This window comes from Perca fluviatilis, chromosome 23 (genome assembly GCF_010015445.1).
Source record: "Perca fluviatilis chromosome 23, GENO_Pfluv_1.0, whole genome shotgun sequence".
NCBI lineage: Eukaryota > Metazoa > Chordata > Actinopteri > Perciformes > Percidae > Perca > Perca fluviatilis.
In genome coordinates this window covers 21961348-21988713 of record NC_053134.1, presented here as the reverse complement: position 1 = coordinate 21988713, position 27366 = coordinate 21961348, and the positions used below count along the sequence as shown (strand labels likewise).

At 42.1% G+C, this 27366-nt stretch overlaps 1 protein-coding gene across 2 annotated transcripts in view; it reads left to right on the top strand.

The window, feature by feature from the left end:
• nav3 (neuron navigator 3) overlaps window positions 1-27366 on the top strand; it is a 230372-nt gene that overhangs the window by 190394 nt on the left and 12612 nt on the right. The window contains exons 19-34 of one of the 2 annotated variants that reach the window (XM_039791195.1): window positions 584-741; window positions 2256-2450; window positions 2961-3013; window positions 5522-5545; window positions 6991-7014; window positions 7199-7276; window positions 12459-12542; window positions 13701-13812; window positions 15342-15466; window positions 17876-17899; window positions 18389-18552; window positions 18767-18853; window positions 19629-19782; window positions 21257-21443; window positions 25718-25815; window positions 25924-26019. In XM_039791195.1, coding sequence (XP_039647129.1) covers window positions 584-741; window positions 2256-2450; window positions 2961-3013; window positions 5522-5545; window positions 6991-7014; window positions 7199-7276; window positions 12459-12542; window positions 13701-13812; window positions 15342-15466; window positions 17876-17899; window positions 18389-18552; window positions 18767-18853; window positions 19629-19782; window positions 21257-21443; window positions 25718-25815; window positions 25924-26019 — 1663 coding nt within the window. The remainder of the gene's footprint in view (window positions 1-583; window positions 742-2255; window positions 2451-2960; window positions 3014-5521; window positions 5546-6990; window positions 7015-7198; window positions 7277-12458; window positions 12543-13700; window positions 13813-15341; window positions 15467-17875; window positions 17900-18388; window positions 18553-18766; window positions 18854-19628; window positions 19783-21256; window positions 21444-25717; window positions 25816-25923; window positions 26020-27366) is intronic. The other variant, XM_039791196.1, reaches the window with a different exon arrangement.

The window sequence follows — 27366 nt, the reverse complement described above, 5'->3', positions numbered from 1 at the left end:
AGCACAAAGTACACTGAGTCAAACACTGACCCTTGGATATTTCAGTCTGTTCCATTTCAACACCAGTGAGTGACGAATGCTGCTGTGTCACACTATTCAACACACTCTTCACCACCCAATCCCTGGTGGGAAGAAAACGAAGCACAGGCGTGGGGGACTGGAGCAGGGTCAAATGTGACAAGTGTAGTAATGGGGGCGTTGGAAGGAAGTCGGCTCTGAAAAGGGATGAGTGCAAACTCAATTAACATCCTCAGAGGATTAAATATGGCCAATTGTCATGCCTGCGATAAGGCGGCCTTCTGTTGCTGAGCCACTTTGGAGCTGGGGAGAGAAGAGATGAACGGCAGTGTCAGTGTGTTTGGTAGCTTTGAGCCAAAGCAGTGTGTATATACAGTATGACTGAATGTGTGTAGATGCATGCATGTGAGCATCTGTGTGTTTGGATGCATGTTTTTTTGCCATCTGCTCACATGCTTCTATTATGTAGCTCTGCACTCATTTCATCATCACAGAAACTGCACTACTTGGACTTCCACACATGTCTCTTTTTGCCTCAGGTTTACTGTGTCTTCGTGGGTTTCAGGTACCCTCCGTCCTCCCGGCAGGCGTCCCATGAGGAAGGGAAGGAGTGGTTGAGGTCCCATTCAACAGGGGGACTTCAGGACACAGGCAGCCAATCCCCATTGTCTCCTCCTGGAGCTTCCTGCACCACTACTGGAAAATACCACTACTCCAACCTGCGTACGTCTATACAAATAAACTCTTAATTGTAGCACATCTGGAATAGATAGCGCTGTGAATATCCAGTTTTTGTATTTGCTCCCAGTTATTTTATTTGTTAAAATAATGTATTTCTAACCTATACAACTTGTGAATGCTTTTGATTTAAGGCCGACGTAAAAGACAACATACACGAACCAAATGGTAAAAAAATAATCAATTGAGTGGAAAAAGGAAGTTCTGCAATCAAAGGAGATCTCTGAAAGCCAAATGGTCCAGATCTGCAGCTCACACTGACCTTTTTTACTGACTTGATGCACATATTGTATTGCATCAGTTATTTTTAAGTTTCAGTGAATTTGCTTCCAACAAGGGAACTTGGTGGTTTAAATGTTTCCCATGCATTTAAATTCTGCTATGAATATTAGTGTGTTCATATTATGCACTAAATGAATGAATGAATCAATCAATCAATCAATTTATTATTTGTCCTGTGAAATCATATAAAATTACAATTTCAAATGTAATCTCTCAGTTCCTTCAATTTATGCATTAAAACATTAATTATAATAATTAATAATAATAATAATAATAATAATAATAATAATAATAATAACAACACCATGGGAAATGGTTTTATTTCAGTTAGCCTAATAGCTGGTTTGATTTGCATTGAGAGATGATCTTATGGAAAGTACCCCATGCCAATCTCTAGGTATGGTGAAGGGTATGTGATGATGGGGGGCTATTTTAATTCCAAAGGCCAAGGGAACTTTATCAGGATGCATAGTATCCTGGATCCATGAAATAACTGGCCTTTAAAAATAAAAATCTGCCTGCCTCTCTGGGAATTTAACATAGGGGTATACTGACTTTTGTTGCCAGCAGTTTAGACATTAATGGCTGTGTGTTGAGTTATTTTGAGGACACAGCACATTTACACAAGCTGTAAGTGTACAGCTTATACAAGCTGTACACTTAATACTTTACATTGTAGCAAAGTGTCATTTCTTCAGTGTTGTCCCATTAAAAGATATTATGAAATATTTACTAAAATGTGAGGGGTGTACTCACTTTTCTGAGATACTGTATAATATATGGAGTATATCCTATATATGCATACTCGTTAGACTAGCTAATGCATTTCCATTCATTTCTGAAATCATGATAATTCATAATCCTTTTTCTCCCGTTTTTTTGTCTCTTCCATGACTTTAAATTGTTTAATCATCTATGTAAAGCTCTTTATTTTAAAAACATTCTGTGAAGCGGGATAAGACCAGTCGACACATTGCCTTGGTAAAACAAACTGTATGACACTGTATGATTTAAAAAAAAAAAAAAGAAAAAAAGTCATGCTGTGATTAACAATATCTTAAAGTCTAGAAAAAAATCATAGCACATCTGCAACATTATAGGATCATATCCAGCTGTATATGTGTTCTTATTTCTTGAATGATTAATCACTGATTTAATTTACATCTTTTTATCCTATAACTTGAACACTGATGTTGGTGTTTTTCTCCTCCGCGCAGTGAGCCCCACCAACATCAGCCAATATAACCTGCCACCAGGCAGCAGCAGCATGAGCCGTTCCAACAGCATCCCTGCCCAGGACTCATTTGAACTGTACGGAGAGGGTCACCCACTGGGTGGTAGCGCAACCTCCCTGGAGGACCGGCCACGGGCCATCAGCCGCTCCGGCTCCTTCAGGGACAGCACTGACGAAGGTAGGACACACGGTGGGACATGCTCGTAAACACACTCTTCAAATGGACTGCGTTCCAAAGATTACCTCCCTACTAAGGAGCCATTAGAAATCATTTCAGGGCCACATTCACCAAAGTAAAGTCCCATTAGTCATCAGGTACTTTAATACCAGATTTGATGAGCTCTCGCCGTGTGTTCACACTGTGAGTGACTTGGCTGACGGCTCGCTCTGCTCTGCTCTGATCTTTTTGTGGGTGATGTAAGAGGCTGTGATTGCACACATTTAGAGGTCAGCTTTTTAACCGTCAAATCATGTGTTTTTGCCTTCTTATAACTGTTCACAGCTCACATCATCTGAATAAGTTTACCATAGCTTGTAAGAGCTATTGAGTCAGCTGGGTAATCAAGAATGAATAAGAAACATTACTTTAGAACTCACATCATGGTCAAATTCATTGGAAATATTGAATGGTCACATAGTTTTTTTTTTTACACTTCTGTCGCTCATTACTCTCCGTATGTGCTTACAGTCCATGGCTCTTCATTGTCTCTGGTCTCCAGCACGTCTTCACTGTACTCTGCGGTAAGTAGCTGGTCAGCTTCTCTTTCTAATTTTACCTTAGTTTTCAGAGTTAGCATCACAGTCCAATGCTGTATATGTTATCTAAAACTAGTAAAGCTGCTCCAATCACTATTTACAACCCCAATTCCAATGAAATTGGGACGTTGTGTAAAACTTTCCTTTTCAACCTATATTCAGTTGAATACAATACAAACACAAGATATTAGATGTTCAAACTGATAAACTTTATTGGTTGTTTTTTTTGTGTAAATATTCACTCATTTAAATTTGATGCCTGCAACACGTTCCAAAAAAGCTGGGACAGGGGCATGTTTACCACTGTGTTACATCACCTTTGCTTTTAACACTCAAGCGTTTGGGAACTGAGGACACTAATTGTTTTTTTTTGTAGGTGGAATGTCCCATTCTTGCTTGATTTATGACTTCAGTTGCTCAACAGTCCGGGGTCTCTGTTGATGTATTTTGCGCTTCATAATGCGCCCCACATTTTCAATGGGGTACAAGTCTGGACTGCAGGCAGGCCAGTCTAGTACCTGCACTCTTTTACTACAACACCACGTTGTAACGTGCAGAATGTGGCTTAGCATCGTCTTGCTGAAATAAGCAGGGACGTCCCTGAAAAAGATGTGGAACATTTGTTGCTCCAAAACCTGTATGTACCTTTTAGCATTAATGGTGCCTTGGCAGATGTGCAAGTTACCCATGCCATGGGCACTAACACACCCCCATACCATCACAGATGCTGCCTTTTGAACTTTGCACTATAACAATCTAGATGGTCCTTTTCCTCTTTGGCCCGGAGGACATGACATGGTGATGTCGGTTATTAATGCAGTGCCGCCTGAGGGATCGAAGGTCACGGGCATTTAATGCTGGTTTTCGGCCTTGCTGCTTACCTGCAGAGATTTCTCCAGATTCTCTGGATCGTTTGATGATATTATGGACTGTAGATGATGAAATCCCTAAATTCCTTGCAATTGTACGTTGAGGAATGTTTTTAAACTGTTGAACTAATTTCTCACGCAGTTGTTTACAAAGTGGTGAACCTCGCCCCATACTTGCTTGTTAACGACTGAGTCTTTTGGGGATTTAACCTATACACCTCTGGAATGTTCCAAGCAGGTGTTTTTTGAGCATTCCTCAACTTTCCCAGTCTTTTGTTGCCCATGTTCCAGCTTTTTTGGAACATGTTGCAGGCATCACATTTAAAATGAGTGAATATTTGCAAAGAAAACAAAGTTTGCAAAGTTTATCAGTTTGAACGTTACATATCTTGTCTTTGTAGTATATTCAATTGAATATAGGTTGAAAAGGATTTGCAAATGATGTATTCTGTTTTTATTTATGTTTTACACAATGTCCCAACTTCATTGGAATTGGGGCGGTATATTAGCAATGTAATTAGTTTCTTAGTGACAATTGCACAGAGAATTAGAACCTAATTTGGCAGTTTCACTCATCTCATCAGTTTTTTAGCCCCTTTTCCACTCATTGTTTTGGTTTTCCAAATGGCAGCATTAATGTTTTGGTTGAGTCTCGCCTTTCTCATCAGTTTTGTTTCCAGACACAGAAGGCAGTTTTCAGTGAACAAGCTCTCATAAACTGTTCCACTTCCTGCCAAGCACCAAACGGCAAAGTTGGCGACTAGTCGGTAACATAGTAGCATTTAGCAGGTAAAAGGCCAGATATTTTACTCAGGAGTTAAATAGGAGAATACATATTTGACTTTTACCCACCAGGTGGCCAGGAAGACCACTTCAAATGAATTCTAATCTTGCTTTGTGTCTGCTAATTGTGTAAATATGCAACTGTGTGCTAACAAGTTTGCCATAATACCTTTATAAGGTAATGTGTCAGTGATATGTTTACAGTTTGTAAATCAGTTAATGCAGGTTTAAAACTGCCTTATTTTGTTATAGTACCCAACAGCGCTCCCAAATCCTTAAACGTCTCAACTCTTTGCTTTGAAACTCAGTACAGCGCACAAAAAAGTGAACTAGGAGGACATTTTGCGACAGCGAGATTGTGCTTTTAAACATTGATTGTTGGTGAAAAAGTTAAGGCTGAAATCATCCCAGAGTTAAATTAAAGCCTTCAGCTCTTCCGAGTGATGCAGTGTGGCATTGCATCTCACATACACTCTCTTCCAATATTTCTGTCTTGTCCCTTCTGTTTCTGTAGAACCAAAAAATAAGTCCATCGCTGCATGCTCCTCACTTTACTTTAGCCAATAAGACTCTGGACCAGTGTTGGGTTTGTAGAACCTAAGTTGCAGAGACAGGCCTGGACGAATGAGTTAGATAGTGATCTCTTCTGTTTTAATCTTATTTCATTTATTTGATTCTCTTCGGCTATGTATTGGCCATTTTATAATTTCTCTTCATTTGCATTAAAAGGCTTCTCGTGCTGTATATTCTAATTCATTTTTAAAAAGTTTGTTTGATTAAACACAACACACAAAGCCAATAACCTTTTTTGGTTTTAATTTTGTATGTTTCTACTTTACAGACGGAGGAGAAAGCCCACTCAGAGGTAAGGATGGGTAATATGTCGTCTGTCTGCACGTCTGCTTCTCTTTAGCACCTTCCTGCTTCACATTCATAAAGTTGAAGACATTTACACATTGAAGGTGCTCCGTGTAGCTGCACAGCAGATGCGGGTGGGGGTTAAGTGCCTTGCTCATGAGCACATCAAAGGTAGCTGGGAGGAAGAAAAAAATGAGTTTTGTCTTATTAAGTTTCAAGTTTCAAGACTTTTTCCCCTGGGGATTCTTGTCAACAACCTCCAAGTCACACGCATTTAAGCAGTTTTTCTGCATTTGGCCTATTGATGATGAGTTTCAACCACAAACTACATGAATATGAGAAATGTGATTGTGGATAAGAATGTGTTTCAAGTTCTACAATAAAGCAGTTTAACCCCATGTTGCATTGGTTTCTATTACCATCTTTTGCATTTATTTCATCTTCATCAGCCGTGTGCTACATAGCTTATGTAATTTACTCATTACTGAAACATACTCTATACATATGTAATGCATGCGCTGTCCTGCTCTTTTTTTGTTTTTGTTTGACTTCCTTCAACAATCCTGTTCAGTTAATCACTGATTCTACTTTGATTTTCCTGATTTATGGTTTAATTCTTAGAATTCCTGTTGTCTGTCCTTGTTTATTAGAGCTTTAACTTCTAGTTTGGGTCAAACAGTAATCGTTAATAGTTTGTTTTAACCCTGCCAGATGGGTGGGGGGGGGGTTTAGCATTTAAGGACAGCTCATGCGGTACAAAGTGACAATGCTGGACTACAGTCACAGTGCAGTACCATAAGTGACCCAATTCTGGTTGTTTTTCCTTCAAACATCTGAAGTTGTTTTATACTTTCAGATTCAATTCAGAGTCCAGTGACCTACACAGGACTTGAATTTATCATCATTTACTTGAGACGTTTGGTGTTATGTTGGCACAACACCAACAGCAGTGCATTTGTTTGAGTTAAAATCTAAATCTAAATCCTCCTATAATGCCAAAACTGCCAATGCATTCTGTTGAAACAAAGGGGAAATATGCCTTTTGTCATATGCATTATATTGTTAATTATGAATTATATATTTAGAAAAAAAAGACCCGTCAAACCAAAATTCTGATGTTGACAGCACTTTGGAACCAAGCAGTGTGAAAGAAACCAAATGGATTTCTGTGATTGTCCATACTTTCTTGTACTTGTGTTGTTCACTTTGGTAAACTGACACGTCTTCAATTATCTTATTATGCAAGAAACAATATCAGGTATTTGCAAATGCTATTTGACCCAGATCAGGAATGCTTACCTATATCTCTTGCTTGGCTGCTCAGAGTGTAACTATGAGAAAACCAGTGCTGTGGCTTGTGATAACCCCTTTCTCTCCAGCCACATCAGTACATGCTGTTTGATGGAGGCATGCAACATAGTGTTAATTTTTACTCTTCTCTTTTCAATCAAGGGCCAAACAGTCCAAAATTCCACGGTAATCCCCCACACTTTGTGTTCACACTTCACCCCAGTGTCTTTTTACACAGTATTACCATGTAACTGCACGGTTTTTACATCAAAGATATCAACACAGGAGTTGCAAGTTCAACGTCTTATTTTCTTTGTGTTTTTTTTTCAGGAGTGTTAACTATACCTCTTCACTTTTCTTCCCCAAACAGCAAATCAGAAAGCTGCGTCGGGAGCTGGACGCCTCTCAGGAGAAGGTGGCGACCCTGACGTCTCAGCTGTCTGCCAATGTGAGTCTGTTTATTTCAAAATGTGCCGTCAAAACAGCCGGCTCATTTGCATGATAACCGGCTGTCAGAGAGCTTTTATGTGAAGCGCTGCCTATCGAAGCTCTGGAAGGAATATAAATCTTTAAGACGCCCACTAATTCCTTTTCTTTGTGTTTGAAGCCACCGTGCGTGTATTTAGGCTTTTGCTTGTTTGATTTTTTTGGTGTGTGTTTTTGTGTGCCTGTCCTTAGGTGGGATGTTTTCTTACGCGTGTTTGTGTGTCTGCGGTACAGCGAGGATTGTCTCTTTGCTTTTGTCTCAGCCGGTGGGGTTTTAGTGAGAACAGGAGCCTCTCCACCATTCAACCATGCGGGAAGTACCAAATAGAGATAGACGGGCGCAGAAAGAGAACAGGGAGATGAGGATAAGTGAATCTAGACTCAAGTGCGTCATGCGTGGGTGAAACAGAGTGAGATACAGGGACCTCCAACCCCGCGACGAAATGCTCAGAAGCAGATAGATCGACAACCCCCCTCCTCCCCTTAATGCCAAGTGCCTGATCAAGCGTGGAGGCAGACAGGGTCTTCGCTTCGGTCAGACGCTTTGATCACAAAGTTGTTCAGAGCTGAAACTGAAGGCTAAAGTGCAGGAAAACTTCACGACTGGAAAAAGGGAGACATGCCTTTATAAAAGAGGAGTTATGTAAGGACAGTCAGACAACTTCCAGTTTGTTTTGGTCATGTCAAATTAGTTGATGGTAAATCTCACATAAAGCTTAACTATGCATAGAGTTTCCCATTTGCAGTACAGTCTCAGTGGAATAATTCACCATTCAATACTCTTAAAGGTCCTACATTGTAAAAAGTAAGATTTCCATGTCTTTTTTGTAATATAAAGCAGGTTGAGGTGCTATATAAATACTGTGAAAGTATCAAAACGCTCAATCTACAGAGAAATGCAAATGTTGTAGCCACTGGTAAGCCTTCATTCAGTTATCACCTGTCCGTTGCCGTTATTGGGGCTAATGTTAAGCTATTTAAACACATTTAAAATACACATAAACTAACTTTATACTTTTGTTATAACTTAAATAATATTTGACATGTGGGTGTGCTATTTAAATGCACATGTGACGGAGCTGGGACGAGTACCAAAACTTTTGCTGTTGAGGAATTAGTGATGTGATAATCAATGAGTAATAAGTAGTGAGTAATTGACTACATTTTTCAAGCAACTTGCTTGAAAAAACTTGCAGCTCACACCCACATTTTACAGAATGTGTAACGTTTTAAAACATTGCAGGGAATTCTTACTGTTTCTTTACAGTTCAGTATGGTTACGGTAAAGTAAAAGCCTCTTGATGCCTTATAATTTACAGTATTTGATACTGGTTTCAAAAGCTACTGACAGGATTGTAATCATCCTGCAACAAGTGGAAAGAGATGCTTTAACACTGCAACAATATAAGGCAGAAAAAACATTCAAGAAATAATCAAGCATGGCTGCGTGAAAACAACAATTTACACTTTGCAGGGGCCAAACAATGTGTTGCATATATTTTCAATTTGCCACAGATTTGTGTAGTACATTTATTTAAAGTGAGATATATTCCAAGACACAATCTGAATAAAAGACTGTTTCGCCATACATGTTGTTGATATTCACTGGCCCTTAACAGGGTCACTGAACATCAAAACAGCAGTTGAAACGGCTTCCAGTCTCATGCCTTACTGTGCCATGCCATATGCAAACACCCATATGTGCTTTACAGCTCCCACTCTCACGTTAGAGGCTTGGGATTTTAAAAACAAAAACAAACACTGGCTGTGTTGTGCTAGAGCTGTATCACACTGTAACCACATGACAGCGTGGTGGGTTGCTCGTCTTATCCTTCTGCGTGTGCCTCCGTAGCCCTGACATGCTGTCCACCCACAGCCCAAAACTAGACACTCACTGTGCCGTGTGCAAGACCTGCCAGGGACATCGCTTAGGCTACATGTGCTACAGTAAAATCATGGCTGTATAAGTTGAAAATACAGAAATACTTTGAAGAAAGCAAACAACAATGGGCAAAAGTCAGACCAGGGATTTATTTGCTTGGACCAACGACGAGATGGAGAACTGTTACTGAAAGGTATGTAAGCCTATACCTAATCGATAAGACTAACTGACGTGCATCGTCGTTTCCAAAGATCTCCGTTTGTGCCCGTCCGGACTTCATCATAACACCGCAAATGTCTTCGTTTTAGGGGCTTGAAAAGGTCTCACTAGTGGTGTAGGCGTAAACGTAGCAAAAGATATTTGTTTTTAAACTAAAGCGTAGTAGTGTGGATGTAGCCATTTATGTTCCTGAACCCGTGTATGTGTGAAATACACGCATTTGTACAGGAACCTACACATTGGTAGATGTTTGGCTAAAATAAAAGCTGCATATGATGGTATTTTTACAATGTCATCTTCTCAGGAAGAAGACGGAACAACCTTGCTTTAAAAGGCACTTTGAAACAGTATTTTGAGGATGTCTTGCTTCCTTAATGTGATATTATGTAACACTGGTTTGCTTGCCATTTATTCTTAATACATTACAGTGTTATGTGTTATGGTGTGTATTCTAAAAGGTCATTTCAATTTGTGACCTCAACTTAATGCATATTTGACCATGTAGTTTTAGAAAGGGCGTCAAGCATCCAAATGTCTAATTCATTCATCCTGCAATCCTTCAAGTTTAATCATGAAAATCACCAGAATTGATGATGTCATAATGTTTATTTTAAGGTTAGCGAGAGAGGGTATTTTTTTGGGTGGAAAAGTGGTCTCCGGTGCCGTCATGTTCATTTACAGTGGCTGAATGTGTTTTCATTGGTCGCCTGTCTTTTCATCAGAGAGCAACAGAGGAAATCTTTTAATTAACTGCGTGTTTGTTTTTGGTATTATTTGTTCAAAATGTAGCAGAATGAGTAAAACCAACATCCTGTTAAAAGGGATTAAGAGAAACAAATGCTGCCAAACTGCTGAGGTAAGGTATTGTACCACCTTAAAGCCTGTGAAGGGGATACGCTTTCCTGCCTGGACTGACACTAAATCGGGTTTAAGAGTTCAACCAGGCGCCCCTCCTCCCCTCTCGATCTTCTTCCTCTTTCTACTCAGCCGTCACTGTGTCATTCTAACCTTGTCGCCTCTCCCTTTCTGCTCAGCTATAACTCCCTGTTCTTCTTATTCTTCTTTATCATCCCCTTTCCTCCCTCCCATTCGCCCCCTCCCCTTCATGCCGTAGTGTTTAAAGAAGGTAGCCCAGCAGTAGGTTCTGGCTTAGACCACTGTAGTCGTGACTGTGCGTCGTCCGTCTTCTGCCAACATACAACCCCCTTGAGATGTCATCCGCGTCTTTAGCAGTGGCGTCCGGCTGCACCAACACCAATGACTTCTGCTCGTCCAGTTCACTGGTTTGGCCCACCGTCAACCTCTACCCCAGACCCCAGGATCAGAACGGCGGTCAGAAAAACAGGGGTTCAGGGTGCACGCGTGTCCGCCGGGGCTGGGCCCCAGGAGCAGGACAGATGGTTCGGCCACAGGACACGTTAGAGTCTGATCAGCGCCTCCTTCATGGTGGACAGGTGGGCACGGGGGTGTTGAGACGGAGCTCACAGGTGGAGTTGGAAAGAGATGTGAAGTTGGAGAGACGAGTTGGAACACAGTTGGCATTTCTAAAGGTCAAGACCCTTGCTGATTCAGCCAGGGACACAGAGTGGAAGAGGCAACACAGGGTGCGTGCGTGCGTGCGTGCGTGCGTGCGTGCGTGCGTGCGTGCGTGCGTGCGTGCATGTATTTTGGGTCTAAGAGGTCCACAGTCGTCACAAGGATAGAAAGATGAAGCATTTTTTCCCATTTTGACAGAGCTAAATTGCACATTTGGGAACAAATCCTTGAAAGTCCTTGTATGTGTTATAATGCAAAGGTGTGTGTGTGTGTGTGTGTGTGTGTGTGTGTGTGTGTGTGTGTGGGGGTGTTTTTTTTTTTTTTTGTGTGTTTGTTTTTTTTTGTTTTTTTTTTTTTTTTTTTGTGTGTGTAAAGCAGAGATTGTCTGATCTGTCTGGGCATGCTGCCCACCTCTCTGTGACACACCAGGCCTGACAGGTGTCTCAGGGTCTCTAGCAAAGGATGGGAGGATGAGCTGGCAGAACACACACATATACACACACAGATTTTACAGACTCAGATTTGCACAAGGACACACAACTGTGAACATAAGGCTTGACCAGACATTCAGACATAAACATAAAAAAAAACATAAAAAAAAACATGCACAGATACACACCTTTCAGACACACACACACACACACACAAACCACAGGTTCAGCAGAGCAGATGGCGTGATGTCGTGAAACATTTGCCATCCTTCAGCGTGTCGCCTCTGCATCTTCAGGTGACAGATGATGTCAGGGAGGGCATTAATCTGTGATATCGGCATCATTCTCCCAGTGCTGCTGAGTGTTTTCTTAGTGCTGTTAGTCCATAAAAGACGTTTTTGTAGCAATAAGATGCAACTGTGAAGTTATATACTGTAAAATGCTCTTAACAAACTCCCTGTTATAAATAAAATAAGCCGTTCTGAACATGCTTGGTGTGAACTTGCCCTTGAAATCTGAGAGTGACTCAAAGTGAAGGGCTATGTGTTTTTGTTGTTTTATTAAAAGCTAGATATCCCAGCAGCAGTTCTCTATAAGGTACAGGGAACCTCTTCAGGCAGGCGCAGTAAAAAACTTCAGACTTGGGCGTACAAACGTTCCACACCACATCTCGTTTGCTCCTCAGTCGTCTTTGGCTCAAGCGAAAACTCACTTTAAAGCTATCGTCAACAACCAGCGGACAAACTCATTAATTCTCTGTATAGGCTTTTTCTTCAAGGGAGGACTTTTTTCTTTTTGAAAACATTCATGTATATTGATTTATACATAGTGATATGTTGTGTTTATTGTACTGTACAATTTGACTGAGCTTATTTTACTGTGGATAGGGGTCTTTTTATTTTTTATATTCTAAGAGAATAAAACTTTGAAAAAAAATTGAAATGTGCATGTTTTACCCTTTTATGAAGTTTTTATAGTTTGCCTGTGGAAAAATAAATACTAAAATGACTTAATGGCATGTTACCCTACACTCCTGCAGTAGCTGAAGACTTATTTGTGTCTCTCTGTGTCTGCAGGCTCACCTGGTGGCGGCCTTTGAGAAGAGCCTGAGCAACATGACCTGCCGCCTGCAGAGCCTCACCATGACCGCTGAACAAAAGGTACAAGAGCTTAGTCTGGAATTTGAAATAGACTGTATGTGAACTCCATGGCGAAGGGATTACAGGGAGGAGAAATGAAAAACCAGGCACTGGTTTGACATTGAAATAGTGCAGTGAAACGTAAGAATGTAGAGGTCGGCGGCTGCGGGTTAATGGGATTTTTTTTTATCTTTAGGTTCAGTTCCTGACCCATGTGAAAGGTTTCTAGGGTTTCATGAAGATTTTTCTTATTAAAGTTTTAGATGTTGCCTGAATTTTTCTCTAACTTTTCTACCTAACCTTAACCAAAGGTGTTTGACTTGCTTAAAGTGCAAATCGTTTTGCTTCACAAGGAGGTAAAAAGCCTGGTTTTGCACAGGCTTGCAAGGGCTCAGCATAGTCCATGAACCTAAGGCCCAAAAACCCATGTAAAACCAGTGTATGCTTCAAAAATCCTCCAGCATTTATCTGCTCCCGGGTCTATTTTTCTCCCATTTTCATACAAGTCGACTTTTTGACCGACAGGAGGTTTCAGAAGAGCTTGAATTACGCTGAAACACTGATCACACAGTATTAGCAGCAGCGGCGGTGGCAATATGCTCAAAGATATATCCCTAAGACAAATTATGAATACCCTCTGTTCAAACACCCCCCCCCCCCCACAAAAACACACACACACACACACACACACGCACACACACACACACACACACACACACACACACACGCACACAGAGTGCTGACGAGCCCTGGCAGCTTTTTAATCCTCTATAAATTAAAGCAGACTGGGATCTGGTGGGATGTCTTTGTTAAACAAGGCTGTCCCAACTTTTAATTAAAGCGGAAACCCTATCTGCAGCCCTCAGTGGGTTTTCGGGCATGGCAGAATAGGAGACTCCTTCTATCTGATCGTGTTGGTTCAACAGAGTAGAGCTTTTTTTCTTTTTTATTCCAAGCAGGTGGTGCGGGGGTTTGGGCAAATCCACTGGGAGACTCCTATCTTCTTCAAAAAACCCTCCCCTCATTTTGGTCTCTGATTCCCTTCCACCGAATGCCATGCCAATGCCAAATTTAGGAATTTGTTTCCAGTGACGAAGCTTCGCACATTTGGCCAAACTAATAACAGTTTTTGGTGCGTCATCCTTTTGTTAAACGACTCTCTTGTCTCTCTCTCTCCAGGAGACTGAGTTGGTTGAGTTGAGGGAGACAATAGAGACACTGAAGACCCAGAACACTGACGCTCAGACAGCCATCCAGGTGGCGCTCAACGGCCCTGACCACCTACACAAAGGTAACGAAGAAACCAGCAGGGGCTGTTGGACCAAACTTCTCTTAAATCGTAATGTTTTGAGGGGGCCTTGGATGCCTTAGTGTTTCATGAGTGGAGGCATTTTTAGCCTGATTGGCCCCAAGGGGAATTCAACCCTTAATACTTGAAGTGTTTGTGCTGTGTAGGTCAGTTTTGGAAAGCCATGATTAGTCCTAGAAACAACCAAAATCAGATGTGTCATCAATTTTGATAAATTACCTTTTCAAGTGTCCAACCTCCTCATTCAAGCCAAGTTAACCCCAACATAGCTGAACATTAAAGTTCTAATAAGTTATAACATATACTATTTATGGTCCATTTTTTTTCAGCAAAAGCCATTCATGGTATTTACATTCAGTAATGATCTCTTTGTATAGTTATTTCATATAGTTACTGGTGGAGTGTGGCTACAACTTGCCTTCACATGCTCAAGGGATTCCTATATATTAAACGATCCATGCATGTAACCTGGCTGATTTTATCTAATTGATATCAGCCTCATTGTTTACTGTTCACTCTCTTACAGTTGTATTAAGTGCTAATGCTTACCCAACATTTTCCTCCTGCTGCTTGTTCACAATATGAATTTGCGAGACACAGGCTGTCTTTTATTGTGAAGTAGTCACAGGAAATGCAACACATTTGTAACAGAGGTTGCAATTATTTTTGGGTGACTTCTTTATCAAAATAACGTGAGTTTGTTTGGCTGCGATTGTAGATGCACCCTATTTTCTAAGTAGCTACTCAGCGTGTGTGTTTGCTGAAGTTTTAAGGGGCTTTCACACCTACCTCGTTTGGTCCGGATTTTGGACTTTTCAGTTTGATCCAGGTCGACAGCTGTCTGCTCGGACCACACAGCCGAAATTTGGTCCGACCAAAAGAGGTAGTCTCGGTCTGGATCAAACTGAACCATGGCCCATTTCGTTTCCAGTGTGAATTAATTTTTTGGATGGTTCGGACTTTAGGCTACGTGAGAGAGAGTGACGGTAAATGCGCTCCGAGCAGACAGCTGTCGGCTATTATAGCAGCAAATAAATTGGCAGTTTAATAGTTTAGTTTAATGTACAGTGTAGGATTCAGTTTGTCTCTGAATAAATGCTGCAGCTCCTCAAAACCCAAGTAAAGTTCCTGTGTATTGCTTCTCCACAACGCAACAAAACAAAAAGATCCGCAGCAGTGGACGGGGGAAGCCCGTCTACAAACCAATCAACTACAAGTACCGGGAGACGCGGCTCACGTATATGATGACAACAGGACGTAGTTCTGTCATGTATAGTTCTTTAGTGTGCTTGCATAACTGCAATGTAAAACCAAAACTAACTGGATCTAATGTACAATGTAACAAAAACATAAACCTTGGACTTTCAGGTGTGAAAAGGCAGTTAAACTTCAATATCTGATACCACCAGTAACCATGGGTGTCGCATCGCAACACTTTGGTACATGGATCAGCGTTACGTTGTGTCTCATCCTTTCAGTGCACTAAGGTAGATTCTGTCTGTCACTCCCAGACCTGCGGATTAGACGGCAGCACTCATCAGAAAGCATGTCCAGCATCAACAGCGCAGCCAGTCACTCCAGCATGGGCAGTCTGGGCAAGGACGCCGAAGACAAGAAGAAGAAGAAGAAGAGCTGGGTAGGTGTCATCATTGTGAGACAAAAGCTGCAAAGAAAGGTTGAGTCCAAAAATTGGCAACAACAAAAAAGGAAATCTCAGATGGGGCACAAAATAACAGAAAATATACAAAAATCTGTAAATTACTCACCAACAATTTCACTCTGCTACTTGGGAGTTGAATTGTTAAGTGTTTTCATCTCAAATCTATTCAATCAGTTGCAGCAGACATCATAAAACGCGAGATCTTTACATTTAGTTTTCTAATCATTGTTTAGGAGATATATCATTTTTGTGGATCTAGGATATAAAGCTTATTGTACTGTTGCACCCACTGAAAGAGCTTTGAAATCAACTAGATGCCTGACACGTAAGGGTAGAATGTGTTGAACATCCTGAATATACCTGCATATAGCTCGACCTAAGATTTGCCTTTCCATTCTTTTTCCTTCTTTCATCCCTTGTGAAACTGCTGTTGAGTGAGTCAGCTTGTGAATAATTGGTTGGGCTAATTTCCATCCAGTCATAGCTTGTGTTCAGCTCACCACTTACCTTCACCATCCAAAGTTGTTGTTTTTGTTTGGACACTTTTCCGATTGAAGGCAGAGCATTTTCGTTTTACCGATTTATCTCACAGGTCTTCAGCAAAATCTTAAAATCGCATTCACCTCTTGCTTAACGGGCCATCATATTCCCGTTGCTAGGTTACAGTGCTGAGATGGTATCAGCTGAGTGGCTGAGGTACCATCCAGCGTGAGGGGTCGGGCAGAGGACTTAACCACTGTGCAATTATTGTTTGAGATGCACTTTGAATTTCATATACAGTGACAGCAGCATGGAAATTAGGTTGGAAAGGAGCCAAGTGGCCACTAACATCATGGATACTTAAGTTCAGCTTGAAAGTTGAATCGAGTGGGAAAGTCTGGGCAGAAGAGAAACCCTCTCACCTCCCACAGTACTTTTTTAGAAGGACTCCCTCAGGTACTCAACTGGACTTGGTCAAGTTTCAAGGTCTAGAAAGACTCAAGTCTTCCATAAAGTTCACTTTAACTTCTGTCTCTCTTTGGTGGTCTTAAGTGTCTAGGATGTACTTGTACCTGTTTTGTGGTTCTCTTTCTACTGAGGTCTATATCCACAAATAGCTACAAATCTATGCAAAAAAAAAGCCAATTATCAAAAAATGCACAACTATAAAGCTCTCTCCTCTCTCTCTGTCCCTCCCTCCAAATTTTCTGTCCTTTGCTTCGCTCTACAATAGCAGCTCAGAGTCATGGCTGGAGAGCTGTTATTTTGCTGCAGCCCCCTGAGTCAGCCAGATGACATATTAGAAGTTCCGTCTCAGCCAAAGAGCGCAGAGCCAGAGCCAGTATTCACTCTCTGCTGCAATGCAAAACGCCTGCCCTTGAAATGAAATGCATGCTAGCCCAAAAGTTCACCACTGTGAGTGACACCCTTGCCTGCTATGTTAACTGAGACACTCCCAAAAAAATTCAAGTCAGGCTCATGAATACAAATCAATCCCTTATTTAAGCATCAATTAATTATTCATTTGCATAAATCCTGCCTTGGTGCACACACGAGTGGAGACACTGATAGAGTTGACCTGAGGTTACTGAGAAGGGAGTAAAGAGAGAGCAGGAAAGCATCAGGTCATGATAGGTAGATAAGGCAAGGACTTTATGCCAGCAAGCATCTGACTTGCTCAAGCAGCCTAAAGCAGGACACAGACCTCCCTGTGGAAGGTGTCAAAAATGTCCCCACAGAGGACATTTTTTAGCACAGTCATAACTGCAAACACGAGTGAACATCAGGACTGTCCATAGAAGGCTCAACCTTTTAAGACTAAGATGACATGACGTGTGTTAAAATCTGCCAGAATGATATATGTTGTTCATTTTCTATAGCTGCTTCTCCTGCTCAGGGTAGCAGGGGGCCTGGAGCCTCTCCCAAAATGCACTGGGCGGTTTAAATGTTTAAAGTGTATTAACGTGTACTTATATTTAATGAATGTGCTGTTTGTTTGTTCTGTTTAGCATGATTTGGGTCCTGTTGATTTCATGCAACGTCTTGTACTACATGCTTATAACCGTGTAAGCTTGTCTGGTGCCACATACTGTACTTATAGTGCAGGTCTTGTACACAAAATGCACTAATAACCCATATGGAAAACACGTTTTCTTAGCATGGGAACCTACTCATATCTTTGCCTGGTTGTGGACACCCATGTTAAAAATCAGATCAACATGGCTGTGTATATCTCAATCAGATAACAGGATAATACATTGGGATGCTTTGAATGTAGTCATTATAGAAATCATCTTCGTTATCATCAACCTCGCAACAGCACTACATGTATTTGCTTAGAACAAAGTGATCAGTAACGAGCGTGTGTTTGCGTGGCTTAACGTTGGGTGTGTTCTGCGTCTTCAGGTGGCTGATACCATCCCGGCTCAGGTCAGTGGCTCCCGGAGTGTCTTCCGTGTGTGTGCTGTGCTTATTCCCCATCCTCCCTATCCTTTCCTCTCTTTGCTCCTTCATCCGTTTCTGCTTTTTTTCTCCCCTCTCAGAGCAATTTCTTCTTTCCCTTTTCTGGAAACGTCGGCATGGATACGGCAATCCTCCCCTTGTTCCTCCCTCCATCTTTTCCTCCTCCCTTGTTCATTTTGATTGCCTGTTCAGCCTTCATTTTTAGGGTCATTAAAAAGCCTGGTCCCCCCCCCATTTCCATCTCTACTTACGGCCTTGCTTTTTGCCTCCCTCTTTACCTTTTTAACCAGACAGTGACCATGTGCTTGGAAACAACACACAGTGACTTCCTGATCTGGCAGGATGTGATGTCACCAGAGCTTATCTGTTGGGAACTGACATGATGTGATTGAAGAGGTTAACGGATGGCAATATTGACGTCTTCGCCTCTGTATATTTGTGTTATCTGTCTTGCAGTTGCGCAGCTCCTTCAAGCAGGCGTTCAGCAAGAAGAAAACCAAATCCCAGTCCCACGACGAGATGGAGGAGATGACCGACTCGCTGCCATCATCGCCCAAACTGCAGCACGACAACCGGCAAGGCAGCATCGCCACGCTGCATTCTTCGCCCTCCACCACAGAGTGAGTTTTTACACACATACATACAGTTAAATCTACACACAGGTACTTCTCTCCCCTTGTACATACTTGCATATAGCATTGCACAACAAAGTCTTGCACAACAGTAGTTCTTTTTTTGTTTTCACAAATGTCTGTTAATCCTTACCACAGCTTTCTTTTACCTCTTTTCCGACCTCTCTGTTCATCCTTTTCTTTAACGTCTCTCCTGCTCTAGCAAGTGCGTTTGCGATAGCAAGTCCTCTCCCATTTGGACGCCAAAGAAAAGGCAAAACGGTCATGTGGTCTACAAGCACAGATCTCGGTAATAGGCACTGTGTGGCACGCTCCCAGGGGAGTGTGTGTGCAGTGGGGTGTGTTTGTGTGACTTTATTCTGCATCTTAGTGCCGTAAACACCTCGGCATGTCGGAGGTGATGATCTCTCTGGTTCACAAACTGAACCAGGACCTCTGAAGTGTCCGGTTGTAGCAGTAGGCTGAATAAAGGGTGAAAAGGACAAGCACATACCAGAACGAATTGGCCTCTATGTCACTGCAAAAGGGACATGTGACCATGTTGCCAACTAGCAACAAGCATGTACTGTGCACATCTGCTTTGTGCTGTGTGGCAGCTGGTAAGATAATTTCCTTTTTTAAGAAGCAGAGCATGTAGACGTGTCAGTTATGGAATTTCACACATGTGACACATTCTTGTCGTGTTTTTGACATAGCAAAATAGCATTGCATCTAACTCTAGTTATGTATCGGATCTCTGCCTGTTTATTATGCAAATAACTGAATCATGATGAAAGGGCTACTACCACAGCACCAACATTTATTCTATAGTTGTTTACTGTGTGATCAATGCATTGTAAGTCAATGGGGTGGATTGTAAATGGGGGTGGATTCGCTGTCCCAAATGTCCCAGTTTCCCCATTCCCTTCCATGTACCTGCCTGTGCGGTTTTCACCACTGACTCCAGCTCCCCTCTGAACTTCAGCTCTCTTGTTTCCTTTCAGTGTGTATTTTTTCTCTTTAAGATTGTGTGTGTGTTTGGTGACCCCCCCCCTCCTCCTCCCTGTGTGTAACCCCGGTTGCAGGCTATGCGAATGCACCGAAGCCGAGGCGGAGACCATCCTCCAGCTGAAGAACGAGCTGAGGGAGAAAGAGCTCAAGCTGACGGACATCCGCCTGGAGGCGCTCAGCTCCGCCCACCACCTGGACCAGATCCGAGAGGCCATGAACCGCATGCAGGTGTGGTTACACTCTCTGGCTGAGTGCAGGTCAAGTGCCTGCTGACTGACCTGTGGGCGTCAATTTAAGCTTGAAAAGGTCAAACTGGAACCAAATTGCCCATTTGTCAGGAGGTCATGGTAGTAAAGAACTCAAATCTGAATAGCACTTCTGCCAAACATGAAGGATTCATCAGTCATGTTTATACCTGTCTTCTTAGTAGGGCTGTCCCCTCTTAGTCGATTAGTCACGTTTTATGCTTTTTGTCATGCTGAAAACTTTTTGCCAAATAACTTAAGAGCACATCTCTGGTAAGCAGAACATTTAAAGTGGTGCTTTTGCACAATTCTTGCTGGAGAAACTCAGTTCTCCAGACCTCTCGATTAAATCAACTAATCAATTAGTCGACAGAATCGAATGAGTGTTAGTCAACTAAGAATTTCTTTAATCGATGTCAGCCCTACTTCTTAGGCCATATCAAGAGGCATCTCATGGAGAAAAAGTATTGCAAGGAAACATAAAACTAGGAGAACATAGGATACTGTGGCTTTCCAGCTATCACAAGTTACACTGAGCCAGCATGCTGTATCCCCTCCAAAACTGGCAATTAATTAATTACTTACTTTACTACAATTGCCCATGAAGCGGGATAAAAAGATACAAAGTGATGTTTTTCTCCCTGCAAATACACTTATCTGATTTATTTATATAATTCCCATTGATGTATTGCAATGAGACACCACCCATCAGTTTAAAGTATAATGTTCAAAGGTGCTGCGTTATTTCATATTCCTAAAAGGAGCATATGTTCAAAGAATATCACCATAAATGTCTCAATTAAGTGGATCTTTGTGGATGTGGATGGCCTCGTCTGTAGAAGCCTATAGTCTCGGCTCAGATCTGGGGGATCATGTCAGGCTCCTTATCTGAGACTTAACCTTCAGTACAAAAAGAGCCTTAAATATCAAAAAGCTGCTTACAGCCCATAATTCCAATAATACTGATTCAGAATAACAACAGTGGCCAGCCTGAATGCAGGAGAATGGCTGTCTGCTGTTTGTCTCATTTTCTTTTTTTTTTTTTATTAACAGTTTTTTTTTTAACAACATACAAAACATACAGTTCGCTACATGAACATCATCACCACCCACCCAGACAAAAATCAAGAAAAGATGACACAGTAACTACAGTATTTAATACCATTCAACAAAATAGTATCAAAATAGACGATAAGCCATAAACCAAATAAACATATGTATTTATATGTATGAATGACGACACCATAAGCCCATCATACACGTCTCTCCCCAGCACAAAGCTTCTCAGGAGTCCTCCAGAAAGTTCAGGTACTGTCCCCATTTTCTAGTATAGACATCCAATCTGGCAAACCGTTTACATGACATTTTGAACGGAACTTTGAATGGGGCACCGCCACCGTAGCTATCTTACAAGCCCACTTCCTGTTAATAATTTTCATTCTTTTGTCACTAAACAGAATGAGATCGAGGCGCTGAAAGCAGAGAACGATCGCCTCAAGTCCAGCGGTAACGCAACACCAACAGCCACGCCCGTCAAGACGGCCCGCCCGCCCTCCGAGACCTCCAGCACGTCTTCGTCCTCCTCCCGTCAGTCCTTGGGGCTGTCGCTCAACAACCTCAACATCACGGACACCATCATGTCAGGTCAGTTCAGTGTCAGCTGTGGTGTCTGCGGCGCATCTGTCGGATGTGTTTGTGTACGTCAGCGTCAGCAGTCGCCAGGTGTTTCTGAGAATTGAGAGCAGGAAGTGTGAGAGTGGGAGAAGTGAGTGAAATAGACTTTATGGGCCCTATCTTACACTCAGCGCAATTGCCTTTGTACACCGACGCATGTATCATTCCTATTTTGCAACCGACGCACAGCGGAATTTTCCCTCCACAGACGCACATTGGTAAATTAGGGAATGTATTTGCGCTCCCGGGGGCGGTTCAGCGAAAAGAGGAGGCGTGTTCCGGCGCAAACGTTCCCTGATGCTATTTTGCAGTTTGGGAAAACAATTCCGCCACTGACCAGGAAAAACCTGGTCTAAAGTCAGTGTCTAAAGTCAGTGGCGCTAGTCTAAAGTCAGTAGCGCGTTATTCAGATGCTATTTTAGGGGCGCATGCTTGGCCATAATGTAGGTGTGCACAACGCGCATACGCTTCTCTCATCTAAACGTACGCATCAGTTCCCATTTTTGCATACCATACATAATTACAAAGAAAAATATTACTGAAAATGTGCTTCAGGTGTTTGGATAGGTCAAGAGGCACATTACAGCATTCTTTGTGGCTTGTTGTGTTTTACACAACATTTCCATAAATCATGGATGTGTTGATGACATAAATGAGGACATATTGGAGGAATTTAGGAGACATGATGTTGAACTACGGTGGGATTGGACACTCGGGCGGAATCTGGTCCGGGAGTGGCAATGCGCAATGCGCTCCTGGTGGAGCTTGTGGACAGAGATGGAGTGGGGGGAGGAGGAAGGGGCACAACAGGAGCAGGTGGTGCGTTTGGAGCCTCCATGGCTGCAGCAATCCTCTCCAGACTTGAGGAGATGCGCCCGAGAGGCCGCAGCAACATCACCACCCGGCCAAGACGGGCATTTATTACTTTGCCGCATCTCGGACAGCTCCCGCTGGCGTGCGCCAGGCAAATCCGCTGTCATAATAGCAATCCGCCACGGAACAAGCGCGCCTGCTCTTAAAGGCAATGTGAGATGACGCTCTGATTAGTTATTTATTATTTTTAGATTTGCGTCGGGTACAAGAGTAATTTATCCTGCCAGTATAATACCAACAGCGCCCGAGATCCGCCCACAAAGCTACTTGCGTTTTGCGTTTCATACTTGCGTTTCAGATCGTTAAAATAGGGCCCTATGTCTTCACTAGGGGTGAAAAATCGTATGTATCGTGATTTTATATTCTTTTTTCTTTTATTTTCCCTAGAATCAATATTTTTTATGTATTTATTTTTTACTAATGATTCACCTATATATTTCCTGTTTATACTGTACTGCTGACGGCGACTACATCATATTCGTTTCCAGCAAAACAGAGCGAAAGCAGAAAATGCCGAAAATCCATGTTATGTACTTCTTTACAAATGAAATAAAAGTCAGACTGACTGACTGACTGACTGACAAGTGATGTGCATCCATCGAATCGCAATACTTCTAGAATCGCAATAAATGAAAATCGCATTACAAATTGGCACCCATGTATTGTGAAAGAATCGACTCGTCCCAGCCCTAGTCTTTACAAACCAAGAATAATGCATCTCAGAATGCTTTCAACTGCCAATAAGGACTGAGTATTCAACATAATACCCCCCAGAAATACTTTTTAGTTTTTAGAAGAACAAGCTGGTGAAAACCTTTTGCAGGTGTATGAAGCTATTAAGAATTAAACCTTCAAGTATGGCATTGTCAGTGCCATGTTCTTCTCTTTAGTTAAGCCGTAGGACACACTTTATGGTCTGCAGCAGCTCTCAGGGCAGACAGTTTTTTTTTTCTTCTTCTGTGGCATCAAGTTGGATTAGCTCTATCCACACTTGCCTCAATAAATGTGAGAGAATTGTGTTTGCGGAGAGAAGTGATTCAGAGGAGCCGCATGAAATGATGAAATAGCTGCTCTCTCTACTGCGAGGGCTGGCGACACACACACGCACACACACACACACACACACACACACACACACGCTGAAAATCTCTCCAGGCCTGAAGAAGTGAAAGAGTTTTGTCCCTCTCACTTGTCCTGTAATTAACATAGAAGGCGCAGCTCTCTCCGAGGACTCGGGCCCTCATTAATTGATGGAGGGATGAGCCGAGAGCGTTGACGCGTGGGAAGACGAGTGGGCCAACGGGCCGTTATCACCCCAACACAGAGCCCTCAGCTAAGGGAAGCCAGCCGAATGCAAAGTACCTTCTTCCCTCTCCAAAATGGAGTCTGGGAAAAGGAGAATGAAGAGAGACTCATGGTGGAGTTGTTAGCAGTGTGGCTGTGGTCAAAGGTTAAAGGTGGCGTGAAACAAATAAGTCAAACTTCTATTTGCTGCAGTTTTGTATTGTTTGTTATTTAGCACTCTGGAGTATTAGTCCCTAATAGTTAAAGCTGTTTGTACATTAACAATGGATCACATGAGTACTTGTACGTAAAAGCTGTCGCTTGCTGTGACAAAACCACAGAGAATTATCACCTGCCACTGTAGTTCCTCTCAGCTCCACAGAGCGTTGTGGTATCTTTCAGCTCATAGTTTGGTTTTCTGGCCTGTGACTTACTGTTACGGGTCACTCTCGCAGCCTTTATGGCTTTGTTTGTGGTAACAGTAGGCACAAGTTTTCAGAGAAAAATCTCTAAAAACCCACTTTCCACTACCTGTCCAGCACTAAACAACAGACAGACAAAGTTCGTGGCCACCTAGTAAACACAGGAGCATTTGGCTAACTAAATAGCCACATATGTTTTCCCAGAAGTTGGTGAAGACCAAAAATATTGCTAAAGGAGAGTGAATATTGGACTTACATTCTCCAGGTTGCCAGAAACATGACTCCACTTACGATCAATCAATCAGTTGACACTCAAAATCATTTTGCATCCTTAGACAGACAGCATGCGTCGGTCATCCGACGGTTGGGCAAAAACGCACGTCTTTCCATTCATTTTGAATGGGGGCAGTGTGTTTAGGCTGCGGCGGGGTTTGCTGCAGGGGGGACACTTAAAAAGAACGCAAAAAGTTGAGACCGACCGGAGAAATGCAACCCCACGTCACGCTGCGGTGGCCAATCCTGTAACGATCAGACTTATCAGAGTGTTTGGAAATCTGGTTTGAGGCGGTGTGAGAATCCCGTTCAGTAAACGGGAAACATCACTGCCTCTATCGCTACCACAGGAAAGTTTTAAAACACTATGAGGGTAAAAAACGAAACACAAGCACTGAACTGCCCGGGAGTTTGTGTAACGGCTGAATGTTTCCTACAACAACAAAGCACTCGCTATGTCTCGCGCGTCTCTTGTCTTTCTCTCTTTCCTGTTAAATAAAGCTGCCTTCAAGTGCAGTCGGAAACTTCGAAATCTATAAACAATCTGATGGAAAACAGTAATTGTGAAATACAAAGTCTACTTGTGCTTTGTTGGGGGGTTAAAGAACACAAATAGTCCGTTTCAGTGACCCTCCTCCAAATCGCCGGATCGCTTTTTTTGGTCTGAATACCCCGTTAGGCAGTGCCATTCAAGTACTTTACACACCAGTTGAACATAAAGTTACACACATGACCCTTTTCATAGACATACAAGACACATCAAACAGTCATGACTATTATGCATCCTCTGGATTCAGATCTCAGTTAGCAGCATACTGAATCTGGTTTAGCAACAGGATAGACTGACGTATAAAAGAATTCTCTTTAGCCTGTTGCATTTAAATGGAGGGACTCTAAGTCGCCTATTGGAGGGCTGATTGTTGCTTCAAGGTGATGTTAGTGTCTACTTCTTCACACACATTGTCAGGTTGATGAAAATCATAATTGATATTTTTTTCATTCGAACAGCTGTGTGTGATTTTGTCCCACTGCTGTCACAGTCCCCATCCTCCTACTGACTAAAAACCTCCAATACTGTACACCTCTTCCTTTTGAATGATTTTCCATCTTGACTTATTCTTCTAAAATTGTTCCTTAGATTGTTTTCTATTTAATTTCCTAGTCCTTACATTATCATTCTGTGCACTCACTAGAAAACTCTCTGTATGAAAACATTGATTAGATGTAAAAGTAATTATCGCATGAAAGAAACCCATTAGCTATCTTTTGCTTTGGAGTCTGTTTGTCCATTTCCAGCTCTAATTTGCCAGCAGGCAGAGTGAGAGTTTGTTTATAATGAATCATGGCTCTGATGGATTAAATTGTTTTCCTAACAGAAACTTCTGTTTTCAGATATTCTGCTAGATGACGGCTACGAGGGCAATCTACGCAAAGAGGGCCGGAGTGTGCGAATAGTGGTTACCATCAACAGTGGGCCATACAGCACCAAGGTCAGTGGCTAAAGAGTTAAACTTTATTAATATTTTCCTCCAGCTAAAACCACTGTGGTTTTATTTGATCTGACTCCTGTTGTTTTGATCAATTTGAAAACTCTTCAGGGTACACAAAGCCATGCGTACCTGATTGGGTCTATAGGTGTGAGTGGGAAAACCAAGTGGGATGTTCTGGATGGAGTCATCAGACGCCTCTTCAAGGTAAAAACACACCATTGCTCAGAGGTTCAGGTCTGTTACTTAGGCACGTAATAGACACTTTGACTTGTCATAGCAGGAAAGACACACATATTTTATGGTAGTTGAATAGTGGAAGTATAGGCATCAGGCACACAAAACGGTGTATATTACATTGTTGTATAGCTGTAAGAAACTTAAGGTGTGGACACACAGGGCCGACGGCCGACCGTTGACAGAAAAGCCAGTCGAAATGATCAGTCTCCCCGTATTGGTCCAAAAAGTGCCACAGAACACACCAAAAAGACGAGACGAGATGTAATACATCTCTATAACAGCAGGCGGCGCTAATCTGTATTGTTGCCCAAGAAATGAAAACCGGCAGCTGATTGAACGAACGCGTCACATGGGTTTGTTTTCTCCGGAAATTCAAAGCCAGACTGTCATGGCGGCCATTCAGAATACGATCTCATATTGTACTAAAATAGTTCACTGAAACGTGTTTCTGAAAACATTTTAAGCGAGAAATAGACCATGCAGTTGCTGAATCTGTCTTCATTTCAACTCAACAAAGGTCAGTTTAAAAGATTTTCATCAGATTTTGAGAGACTCTAGTCACCTTATTCCGCTCCCCATTTCCGGGTGAGTCCCGACTGCCCTGCCGCCGAGCGAACATGTCAGGTCGGCAAAAATGAATGCCGACAGCCCCCCAGACGGACGACGGCACGGGACACACTGAACACATTCGAATCACCGACCTCGCAAGACTGTCCAACGGCCGATAATCGGCCCTGTGTGTCAGCACCTTTAGAGTAAATTAAACCAGGGACCTGCTAATCAGCTGGATACTTTTGCAAATAATTAATGCCTATTCTGAGGTGTTTAACAGGAATTGCTGGACATTCATTTTAAATACAAATGCTTTTTGGGATAAAGCTAATTGAAAAAACTGAGTAATGCATGTGCTCTTATTACAAATGCTATATCCATCCAGCCACACAGAGGCCCATATTAATTAAAGGCATTTTATTCCACTTGATTGCCTGGATTTGGATTTTGTATGCCACCTCCGTCCATTGGATGTAGCTATACTTTTTCGTCTTTAGAATAGCCTTATCGTAAGTTATCTTACGAATGATATACCTACAGATAATTTGATAAATGTGTGACAGATGCATCGGAGGAAACCACGAGTTGGACAAAAATGATAAAAGCACTGTCTCTCCTACTGCTTGTATTTTCTCTTTTTTTCAGTGTTTTCATCAGGTATATAAAATTACAGAAACTATACATTATAAAACAACCGTTTTGTTTGTGTAAGATCCACAGACGAACACAACAACTGTCCATTTTAAAATATGTTGGACAACA